The sequence below is a fragment of the Lepisosteus platostomus genome, chromosome 14 (genome assembly GCF_059453375.1).
Source record: "Lepisosteus platostomus isolate fLepPlt1 chromosome 14, fLepPlt1.hap1, whole genome shotgun sequence".
NCBI classification, from domain to species: domain Eukaryota; kingdom Metazoa; phylum Chordata; class Actinopteri; order Semionotiformes; family Lepisosteidae; genus Lepisosteus; species Lepisosteus platostomus.
The window spans coordinates 1021959-1034314 of NC_142624.1; the positions used below are offsets into that span (position 1 = coordinate 1021959).

At 43.7% G+C, this 12356-nt stretch overlaps 1 protein-coding gene across 8 annotated transcripts; it reads right to left on the reverse strand.

Annotated features, from left to right (window-relative positions):
- Positions 1-3346: 3346 nt before the first annotated feature.
- Positions 3347-12096, reverse strand: LOC148648574 (GTPase IMAP family member 7-like). 8 transcript variants are annotated; one of them, XM_088607075.1, is made up of 3 exons: positions 11844-12096; positions 11012-11041; positions 3347-5835 (listed from the first exon to the last, which is right to left on the reverse strand). In XM_088607075.1, exons 1-3 carry the CDS (start codon positions 11866-11868, stop codon positions 4865-4867), a joined length of 1026 nt encoding a protein of 341 aa, XP_088463201.1. In that variant the 5' UTR covers positions 11869-12096; the 3' UTR covers positions 3347-4864. The 8 variants fall into 8 exon arrangements, with proteins under 8 accessions (XP_088463201.1, XP_088463203.1, XP_088463200.1 ...); XM_088607077.1 differs by having other exon boundaries at positions 3347-5832; positions 11844-12095; XM_088607074.1 differs by lacking the exon at positions 11844-12096 and adding an exon at positions 11674-11744.
- Between the last annotated feature and the right edge of the window lie 260 nt (positions 12097-12356).

Genomic DNA, 12356 nt, shown 5'->3' on the forward strand with positions numbered 1-12356 from the left:
GGTGGGGACCGTGTTTGAAGCAGTAGCCACTTATGTGGTATCTCAATGTGATGCTTATCAAAGGAACTCAACTACAGTTCAGGTGCAGGTGCTACAGCTCAAAAGGCCTGCTCCTGAGAAACCTTTCATGCAGTAGCAAATGTTTACAATTTACAATTGTAAAGGGAACACCTTGGCTCTTATAATCTGTTTTCCCAGTGGGTTGCTGTCACTGCCTCTGTGTCTACCAAACACTTGATGATGGAGATAAGCCCTCGGTGGGCACTGACCTACCGCTTGTATTATGATCAAGGGACAGGCTGTGGCTGGATTATACGGGGTGAGATGGACTGAGATCACCCTCAGTCTGCTGGAACAGTGGAATGAAGGAACAGAACTCTAAAAGATCGACTAGACATCAGAATGAAGGAACGCCATGGAATGCGGGCTGGATCAAACAGAACTGTGTAATAGAGCCTGTTTGATATCATCACAAGCCAATCAACAAACCTTCCTGGAGGGATGAATTTGGCTAATGGATTGTTGAATTTGCTAATTCTCTATTGTAGTATTGTAGGTTGTTAATTGAAGTGGTGCATGGGGCTGGTGAATAGGTGCTGGACGCTTGGAGACCTCCAGTAGAGGGAAGACACGACCTGATACCTGGCGAGTGGGTGTGGTGAGGAAGATATACCCTGCCAGATGTTGCAACCCTGCTGGGAAGGACCATATCAAGTGCAACTGACTACCGACTCTGCCATCTGAGTGACAGGATGAGATCGCTGGATCTACGCATTGTGCTGACACCGAACCACTGCACCAGAGACTGAGTGAACATTAATTATTATATTGTAACTGTTTCTGTGTTTGTTGAGCTTCCTGAGGGGGGGCGACAGTGTACCTGTTAAGTGTAATGAGTTTTACTTTGATAAATGGGGATATGGAATCAATACTTTATCAGTCAGCCACAAATAATAATCAGAGCTCATGTTGGGATTGTATTGCTATAAAAGATGCTCATGGGAGTAATCCCCTTTGATAGAGGTGATTATTTAGGTTTATTGGCATGGGTAAATAGCCCTGCTTTTAGTCTGAGTGTAACTCAGATGTATTAGAATGGAAATAACTGTATGCTCCTCGCTATAATCACAGTTTTAGGCCATTCTCTATTAGGGTGATAGACAGCTGTTTAGGTGAGCAAAGACTAAACAGTACTTGTAGGGCTCCCAATATTGCAATATTGAAATAAAGACCTTACTCAGGTGAGAACTCTCTCTTGTGGCTTCCTTGCTAGTTATATTTCCATGACAACTGCCACAATAAAAGGTCATGTTATTGCTGATTGCATGTCTTTGAACCGTAAGCAGCAGCAGCAACAATCTTAGCATGCTGGGTTTGTTAAGATTGTTTCCTGTTCTGCTATTCCTTCATCTAGCAAAAACAATCCCCCTGACCCTAGTTATGAACCATTTGTTATGGAAGGATTGGTTTTGCTAACGGCTAAACCAGAAGTCCAGAAAATAATTCAAATCCTAAGAGATACAGGCGCAGGCCGGTCGTTTACTGTTGCGGACGCACTGCCCTTGTCTGATCAGTCTTTCTGTGGTTCCAGTGTATTATTTCAAGGCATAGAAATGGGTTTTATGAAAGTGCCTTTACAACGTGTACAGTACCCCACAAACATGAGAAAACAACTCACTTCTCGTTTTTTGTGTAGTTAAGGCTTCTCATTCCACAGGTTGTGGTGCAGTGTGTGTTTTTTCATAATGACTAGAATAATGAAACTCTCTCTTTGCTGTCCTTGCTCAGAGGGCAGTCAGAAGTCCTGAGACATGCAGACAGAAACCCCCAAAAAACCCCAAACCCCAGTCTTTCAGTATCTGGAAAATGGAGTATTGAATCCTAGTTCAGGTGGGGAGCTGCGTCAGGCTGCAAAGGAACAAGTAAGAGGTTTATTCCCTGCTGAAAAGAGAAGAAAAAAACACAACATTTCCAATTCATATATTGTTAATACTAGATTAGTAGTACTAGACTGAAAGGAAAAATTAGATTTCTCTTTTACTGAAGATGTATATTTAAAATGTTATATTGTTTAATATTTTATGTGTCCCAAGTTTATATTTTTCAGGCACACTTTGAGATTTGTAGCCTTACTATATTATACTTTTCTGTCTTTACTGCAACAGAAAATTACAGGTGTGTCTAGAAGTGTCAGTCTTACAGGCATGTCTGACCCAATGTAGTGTGTCTGAGACTGTCACTCCTGCTGAGGGCAGGCTGTGTGCAGCTCTGTGTGCTCTTGTAGATGGGTATTTCAAACAGTCAGAAGGTGGTGGAAACAGTGTCCCTGAAGTCAGGTATTTGTCACACTCAGGAGTAACAGAAGAAACAACTTAAATAAGTCTAAACCTGCAAGCAGGTCGAATAAGTGTTCCGCATTCCACTCGCGCCTCTCTTCCTTCTTGCATTCCCACGCGCACACCCTGTAAAACAAGCTCACGCCGCAAGTAAACGCCAATCACCTTTCTCTCCCGTCTCTATTTTAGTTCTCCTTTTTGCTCACTATTGCGGATTCTCTTCGAGCTCCCTAGTGCGCAGTTATCTCTTGCTTTTCTTCGGTTTTTGATCTCCTAGCCTGCTTCTCGTTTTCGGTTTCGCCTTGTGATTTGGATTGCTGCTTCCTCGTTTGTACTTCCGTGTTCTGACCTACTTGCCTGCTTCCTGGATTCGATTTCGCCTTGTGTTTTAGGACTGTTGCTTCCTCCTGGTCTCTCCGTGTTCCGACCTACTCACCTACCTCCCGGTTTTCGTTTTTGCCTAGCGTATCTGCTTAGTGTCTTTCTCTTGTCTTGAGTCCTGCATAGGATCCCATTGCCCTAGCAGCCCTACTCTTACAATAAGTCCTCGGTTAGCACTGGAGATGCAGAGCTCAGATGGAAAGTAAACCAGCAGAGTATTTGTACAGGTCCGCCGATCTAGAATATAATCCCTGAGATGCAGGAGCCATCTGAACCAGATGTCTCAACACCTTCAACACCTGCCCTTGCTCCTGGTCACAGGACCATTGCTGTTGCCACACTCACAGGTGGATCACTAATGGAACGTTAATTCATCCCTGCTTTCCTCAGAGAGGAGCTCTAGGACTGGCTGTGAGCTCCTGTCTCCTGCACGTCACTGACACACAGACGTCTGGTAGATCTGCTCTGGAACATGCAGGTACAGCCCTCCTGAGAGCTGGCAGGCTGGCCGTGTGCAAGAGTCACTCAAGACTGGGGAGAGTCAGGCTGCTGTCCTTCCCTTGAAAGCTCAATATGAAGTTGTACACAAATGTGACCTCTGATGGTGTTAATCAGTGAGGAGATGACACAGTGGAGACAGAAAGAGGTTTATTTTAAGGTTTCAGACAAACAGAAAAAGACTCAAAGGCCGTCAGTGATAAAACCATTGTCCTCCATATCGCCAACACAGTAGGTTTACTTCTGGTTTATCTCGGTGCTCAATAACAAGTCAGCAAGCAAGTATAATATGTTAAACAGAAATAAAACAGATAAACCTCTATGTGCAGCTGATTCTTGGGTTAGTAACGCACTGACAACACCTTTAATGCCAAGCTCTTAACAGGTAGGTCAGATTAACTGGTAAATACAAAATATAAAAATGACTAAATTGCAAGAAAAAAGCAAACATTTTGTATTTTACAATTTAAAGGAGAACTGCAATGTTGTTATAATGAATCGGCAGTGATGAGTGCATTTCAAACCACAATAAAATTACTATGCGTGTTCAAGTGTACAACCTCTAGTTTGTATCACAAAAGAGATGAAGTTTCAATGTGTGAGTAGTTCCATTGTGTGCGATTTAGAACTAAGCAACAGAACTTCTGGTGATGCGAAAGTAGGCCTATTAATTTGTAAATATGGTTTAGACTAAACAACTTTTGCTGCTATATTACTCTTAAATATTTTCATGAAACCGACACGTCCAAGCCAATGTGTTTTTAGATACTTTATCTAAGTATTTTAAAAAAGAGCCTGCCAACCAACTAAAACACTCCTGTTCATTTTCAAGTTTTGCAGAAGTGCTTTATCCTTTACACTGGTGGTTATTCTATGGCAAATCTTTAGCTAAAAGAAATAATCTAGCAGGATGTATATTCTTGGAGGAGTGGCTGTGCTGTAGTCGATTTAAATGAACAGCTGATTTGAATGAGTTCAGCTGTAACCAATTCAACATATCAACTTCGAGACTACTGTAGTTTTACTGGCAAATACTACTTGTTTGCTCAGGATTCAGATCATGTTCAAACATTTCCTGGGTGAAATGTCTGCTGCACAACCTGTACTTATTCGCTCGTCCATCACGCTGAATCAAGTTGAGAAACTTGTCGATGGGACCAATCTTAGTGCCCATGTTTATTACCCATCTCCTGGCTAGCTGAGTATCACCTGGAAAAGGAAACAGGCTGACTTTCTGCTGATCTGGTCCTGTTTTGTGTGTCATGTTCTGAACAGCCAACTGCTTGACAGTGAGATATTGTTTAAAATACATACATGAGTTTAAAAACACACACAAAAAAGAATTAACATACAGTAGTTAGGAGACCATGTTTCCCTACAGTGACTAGTGAGCAGGAAGGGCTGCTTTCACGTCACAATTCACACAAACTCTCGCTCTTGCCTGTGGTCCGACCAGCAGTTTCTCGTCTGTCTGCATCAACTTGGCAACTATACAGCTCTTGCACAGAGCTCAGGATTTTACACTCAGTTTGAATTTTGTAACCTTTGTGGTGGAGATTTAATACTGTGAGAAATGAGGACTGCAGTTCCCCTTTAATAAATAATAATAGTAACTCTGTGAGAGTGTGGCTCTGTGTCTCTGTCTCCTCTCACTGTACTCTGCACAGTTTCTCTCTGTTGGCTACCACAGCTCCTGCTGCTGTCCCTGCAGCCAGTCCTACAGCTGCTCCTACTGCTATTCCTACTGGCCCCCCCGGTATTCCCGCTGCTGCTCCTATCCCTGCTCCTCCTATTCCTGCACCAGCCACAATACCCAGTTTCCGCAGAAATGAGTTGTTTCTCTCTGCTTTCTTTCTGGCTTTTTTCTCCTCTTCTCTCCAGATCTCTCTCTTCTTCTTCTCCAGCTCCTCTCCACTGTATCTCCTCTCCAGCTCCTCCTCTCGTCTGCGGATCTCCGGCTCTCTCTCCCTCAGGATCCTCTCCTGTTCCTTCCTGATCGCTCTCTCAGCCTTTGGATACAGGTCATTGGTGAAACAGCCTCCTCCATTCCACACCACCATCTCCTCTATCTTCTCCAGCAGCTCTGTCACCTGACTGCGGTCCTCTGGATTCATATTGTTAAACACATGATAACGACCCCCACTGCACTGTCTGACAACCTGCTTAAGATCATCACTCTTCCTGAGAAAATCCTCAATACTTCTACCCCTCAGTCGATCCCCCTGTGTGAACAGCACCATGGTGTAATCTGCTGCTCTCTCTCCAAAGGTCTTCTGGATCAGCTTCACTGTGTCCTTCTCCTCCTGTGTGAATCTGCCCAGCTGGATCACCACCAGGAACACATGGGGTCCCGGGGAGGTCAGACAGACACAGGTCAGGATCTCACGTATGACTTCATCATTGGAGAACTCTGTGTCAAACAGGCCTGGAGTGTCGATCACAGCAACACTCCTCCCTGACACCTCTCCTGTGTCCTTCTCACACTGCTGTGTTACTGTGGAGGGAGAGAGCTCTGATCTGAACTCCTCTTTGTCCAGGATGGTGTTTCCTGCTGCACTCTTCCCCACTCCAGTCTTCCCCACCAGCATGATCCTGATCTCTGTTGAATCTTCCTCTCCTGCTGAATAACAAGTAAACTGTGGTTATGTATCTGATGTTATTCAAACAACAGCCTTAGATGATACATAACTCTTCAAAGTTAATCAGTGTATTGGAATGTAGGAGCTGGGTTTTCACTCAGTTTTGTTTCCCTAGAAAAGAGCCTACTTATGAAACAGACTGAGTTATTTGTTGACCCATCATTGGTATGTTTAAGACAATGTGTGGAAACAGTTAAAAAGACAACATGTTGTGATACATATTTAAAATAATAGAATTTAAACCTAGGAATGTTTTTTGAAAATTTCATAACATGCCTGTAAGACCTCATCAGATATGTTAGCGATCGTTATGATAAAAATAAGGACCCTGTGCGGGGCACACGTTGGTGATTTCCCCGCGCTGCTGCAATGTTGCGAGAACGCAAGTCCTCATAATCAAAAAACCAACGGGCAGGCGAAAATCAAAACCAGGCTGGGGCAATTAAATCGAGAAAACAAATCCAAATTGCAAAGGCAGAGACATGTTCAGAATCGCGCGGGAGTCAGGATGTAAGGAAGGAAGAGAACAAGCTAAAGAAGGAGGGTGCACACTAGGGAGCTCCAGGGAGAATCCGAAAGAGGGAGCGATAGTCAGGGAAAAGAGGAGGGTTACAGTACTGATGGGAGTGAAAGGCAAAGGGAAGATTAGTTGTGGTGTGAGTGTCTGAGTGGGTGTGGGTGGGAATGTGACAGCGTTTGTGAGAGCGTGTGGAATGCGTGACAATATAATTGTAAATAATGTGTACAAGTTGGATTTCTGCAGAAAATATATTTCTGATGTCAATCCAGGGGAGAGGAACTACATGCATTCCTTGGCGGTAGGGAGCATCCGACAGCGACAGTCTGAAGGAACTGAGTCTCTTCAGTCTGAAGGGAGTGACCCACACTGACAGGCTGGAGGAACTGAGTCTCTTTAGTCTGAAGGGAGTGTCCCGCACTGACAGGCTGAAGGAACTGAGTCTCTTCAGTCTGAAGGGAGTGACCCACACTGACAGGCTGGAGGAACTGAGTCTCTTTAGTCTGAAGGGAGTGTCCCACACTGACAGGCTGAAGGAACTGAGTCTCTTCAGTCTGAAGGGAGTGTCCCACACTGACAGGCTGGAGGAACTGAATCTCTTTAGTATGAAAATGTGCTCCATAAGGCTCCAGTCTCCCTCTACCCGTCCCCCTGACAGATTTGATCCTACTGCTTCAGGATCTCAGGCTGCAGCTACAGTCCATCGTCATTCTCTCACTCCTCATTTGCACCACCAAATTCTCGAAGGTAAAGATGTCAATCTCATTTCTCTCTTCTTACCCAGCTCTGAGTTTAGTGATCACCGAGTACTGGAATGTGGAGATCGTGCCGTAACTCTTAAATCCCACGATTTGCTTCTTCTTAAACATTTAACCCGTGGCGAATATGTTTATTTCTTCCCTTGGCATTCCCTTGTCTCCCCAGACAACTATAGGTCCTCATATGCGAGAGCACCTATAGTTTTCTGGGAAGATTCAAGCCCGGGTTGCCCAGCCTGGGGAGGGGGGTCCCACTGGGGAACTTGGGTATAATTAGGACACAACAACAGATTACTGTAATTTATCCATGTATCACTTAGTAGCGGTACCATTAATATCTCTCAATCAAATATTCAGTTGGGTCATCTCCATTTTGCAAAACAAATATTGATGTGAAACCTTTTGTGTCATCCAATGAATAAAATGCTGATATTCAAACTTTTGCAATACATGCATTGACAGGCTTATTGTTCTGATACATCGTTGGAGAAAAATGACAAATTCCGCCAGCTGTGGTGCAACATCGAGTAAGCTACTCGCACACGAGCTTGCCAGAGTTAATCAGTTCAGCAGGTGTGACAGTGGAGCACACCTCCCACTGCACTCCCCACTCCGCGGCTACCACACCTGAGGCTCATCAGGTTTGCTATTTAAGATCCCCACGAGAGCGCGGACGGGGTTCAAGTTCTGAACCAGCGTGGTAGTGGAATCATGCATCAAAATGCATCAAAGGTAGGGCTAAGTTGAATATTGGACTAAATTAGGTTTGTTAACATGATGTTCTAACGGTAGAAGCTCATGTTCAGTGAGAAAAAAACATCTTAGTTACCATCAGTAATATGGATTAAAGTTCAGAATGTTCAGAGACTGCTGTCAGAGCACCACAAAACCAGTTAAGAAAGGCCTGCAGTAGCCTATTAATACTACAGATTACTGATGGTAACCAAGATGTTTTTTCTCACTGAACATGAGCTTCTACCATTATTTCTATTCGTCACTGGTCAAACTGATCACGTTGTCTTGACTGGTTTTATCAGCTTGGCTACCACCCATGGTCCCACTGTGGAGATGTAAAACACCTATTTGCATTCTAGGTTATTTTGTGCAATTTGCGTTATTTAACTGCATTCTTTGTAGTAGTGCTTGTTTCCGGGTGGGCATTGACGAGTCTGTTCTGCGCATAACGTAGGAATGCGCTTTGTGTTTGTTGAGAAGACCGTCTGTGGCGGTGTTAAAAGTTTTTGAAGAGGCCAAAATTCGATAGTGGCTTCTGTACATGCGTTTGTAGGGCCAAGTTGGTTTTTTGCAACCGTAAGAATAAATTACTCTAGTTTTGAATCTAGCCCATCTTAAGTTCTGTTTTTGTACAATGTTTTGAACATGGGTGTTGCAGGTACGTTTGATGCGCAGAGGTTTCGTGGCTTAATATCCCAATACTGACCCCATGTTGTGTTTTGTGTGGGAGCAAGCCCTGTTTCTGTGTTTTCTGTGTGTACCGTTTCTGTGTACTGGATGTTTCCTTCTCGTTCTCTTAGTCCGGAATAGTTTATTACCGACTTTTCAGTAAGCTTCCTAGTCTGCAGACCTTGATATGCCAGGTGATTGATCTGACATCAATTTTCTCTATTAGCTGACTTTCCAGGGCCTAGTTTTAACTGTACTGACCAGAAATGTACGGTAGGTACAGTATATTGAGACGGCTGTGACTATACAGTGTAGCGGCAATGCTTGTTAATAAGACAGAATCAAGTGTTGCTGTGCTTTCCTAAATGAGGCCCCATCTCTCTCTTCATCTCTGTGGTGCAGCCACAGAGAAACTATTCATGCAGGCTGATTTAAAGATGTTTTCTTTTGATAAGGGACAGCTCCCAAACGGGGATGCGTTTAGCTAAGCCTGGCTATCATGATCAATGGTCATCCATTGGCGCCTATCTGTCTAGGGAGTGCCAGTTGGACATCTGGACTGCATTCCTAAGTGTCAAGAGTAAGTGACTCATATCTCACCTTGATCAACCAATCAGGGATTGGCAGGGCGTGGTAACACCACGTGGGTCTCCAATGCCCGCCAAACTCTCAACCAATCAGCACACATCTGTGTCTTGGTCAAAAAGGGAGCGCAAGCTCAGATCGGGGCTCTCCTTGGCCATTTTCGCGCATCCTCAGAGACAATCACGTGACAGCTGCTGTTGTCTGCACTGGGACTTGGACTTTGTTCTAAGCGCGAGGCCGAGGATCCCGTACGTACTCAGAATTCTACCAACGTGAATGCTCCGCTTGATCAACGGCAGCCTACAGTTGGACCCTCGTCGACAACCTGAATAGCTTATTCAGAAGCAGCGCTGGACCGGGAACGAACCAGCTTCTTCCCGGGCAAAAGAGTGACTTGTGAGGACCCGCGGTCACACTCTGTGCATAGAGACTGTCTACTAGCCAGCCGGACTGCTGGTAGATCCCCTCGGAGCAACGACTGCCCTGCGCGCCGCAGTCAGATTCCTCCGCCCGTCCTACTCCGAGCTGCACCTCGACTGGTTGGCCGGTAGCCAGAGGACGCCGGGACAACACCCATTGGACAACCGCTGGAACAGAGGCTGCAACAGAGCCTGTCAGCTGGTTTGGTGTTCGTGCCGGGAATTCCAAATCCATACACAGTGGATAAGTAAACCCCATGTTCTACATTGCGTCTCGAGAATTTAATTGTACCTCAACACAAGTTGTTATCAATTTGTATATTCAGTAATGTATTTACTTCTGAGTTTAGAGTAACGGGCGGAGCGGTGGCTCTGTGGCTCAGGATCTGTGCCTGTGACTGGAAGGTTGCCGGTTCAAATCCCGCGGCCGGCAGAGGAATCCTACTCCGTTGGGCCCCTGAGCAAGGCCCTTAACCCCAACTGCTCCAGGGGCGCCGTACAATGGCTGACCCTGCGCTCTGACCCCAAGCTTCTCTCCCTGTCTGTGTGTCTGTGTCTCCCTGGAGAAAAGCTGGGGTATGCGAAAAGACTAATTCCTAATGCAAGAAATTGTATAGGGCTAATAAAGAAACATTATTACATTATTATTATTATTATTAACAGTGGGTAATAACACTGATTAGCGATTTGGTAACCGAACGATATATATTGACATATATTCTCTGTTGTGTATCTCTTTGTGTTTGCATCTCTTCGAGAGTATATACCTTGTATATTGATAACCCTCACAGTAAGGTCTGCCGCTTGTATCCAGGCAGACTAGTATATGTTTGGTGCACAATTTATATTAATAAATGTATCTCGTGTATTGAACCCGTGTGTGTGCGTTGTTAGTTGTTCTGACGATTGATTTTCTAAAAGCCACAACGAACAACCTTGTGATTACTGCTACAATTAGTAATTGTCTCAGTAAACCCATCAAACCTCTACAACAGTATTAGTTATTTATAGCACCAGTTCAATACTGGTGGGGGAGTGGAGCTGTATTGGGGTGTAATTACATCTTATGGACACCGTCTGGTAAAAGTTTTGGAAAAAAATGTAAATTTCATGTTTGATTCAAGATATAAAATGAGGAATACAGAAAGAAAAATACAAGAATTCATTCACATGAATCTAAAAGATATTGATTTAAACAGTAATCGTCTGCAGGTTTCTTCCAAGCATCAAGATAATTATTGGGCTGATCTGATTTTACTTTGTATTTGAAATTTTTTTATTTGTATTTCTTACTGTATTATGGGGTATTTATATATCAGCTGTTTCTATTTACCAGGTTCAGGAGCTCTTGATGCATAACTTTAACACAAATAGCATATCACTTAGTAATGTATGATGACTCCATCTTGGAATACACACTCACAAAACATGTCAGTCATGAAAGCAAAACTATTGTTTTAGGTTTCTACTCTACCATCACAGAGGTTTAATTCACTGCCACCAGCTGTGAAGAGTATAAGAAGTATTGTGGTTCAGAACAAACACAGCACAAGTAACTGTCACAGAATATAATGCGATAATGTCTACACCAAGATGCAGGAAAAGCAGAAGTGGGAGAGACTGGGGTCTGAACTATTTGTACTGCTTCTTAGGTAGTTTTAATTTTCTAAACAATTTCTTTAAAAAAAATGACAGCAAATACAAAACTACATTTTTAAATTAAATTATTTCAAAAACGTTTTAATCTTAATACTTTTATGGGATATCATTTTACATTGACTTGTTCGCGCAGTGGCTGGTGCCTTCTGTGTGTCATTTATTCCTGCTCGCGTTATAAAGACAGTGGTAGTGACAGAATCCTCATGCTATATCCAGTGTACATGGTGAAAACAGCAGAGCAGAACTGACTGTCTTCAAATGAAGGAAGAAACGGGCACATTTTTCCTGTTCTGTAGGTAGTTATTTCTTAAGCAATTAAAAATAATCCTATCTCCTTTCATGTAGTCATGTTTTTTTGCACTTTCCTAACTCTTGCATTGGGAAGATGCCCTCAGTAATTTGTGTGCTTGACAGAAATAGACTATTAGTCTCTTTGCCTGATTTGTAATCTTAGAAATAACGGCAAGACAGACTCACCCAGTAGAGGAGTTCTATCACTCATGACTGCAGAGTGTTGAAGTGTTCAGGGTGTCAGTGTGCTGCTGCTGCCTGTGTCTCAACACTGTGGAGAGTTACCATCCCTCTGTCTTTATACCTGAACCTCTGAGGTGCACCGAGTCCAATGGAAACAGACTAAACAGACTCACCAAGGCGTGTGTAACGTCCGCTCATGTCTCCAGCTCTTGTGCTGATCAGTCAGAGTGCTGCTGCTGCCTGTGTCTGTGTGTCTGTTTCAGCTGTGTGAGACTGTCCTTCTGCTCTCACGCCCTGAACCAGCGATAAACACACCCTCTGACACAGCCGCAGTGTTCAGCAGTGTCTCCTGGACTCACACAGCAGCAGTTACACTGTGAAGGGGTACAAATTGAAGAAAACCTGCTTCAGCTCTCTTGTACAGATGTACAGGTATTCATCTTAATCCAGAATAAAATCTTACACTCCAGGCACAGGTACAGAAGTTCTGTTCTCTGAAGAACTCTAGTTGTAAAAAGATGATCTTCATAAAAGTGAGGAAAAAAGCTTGAATGTTCTTTGCTGTTCCCTTTGCCTTAGTTTGTATCATCTATAAAGCACCCAAGTTTATTGATGACGCCAGAAACTAGATTATTAATCTAAATCAGGAAGACTACAAGTACAGATTCCTCCACTAACTACTGTAT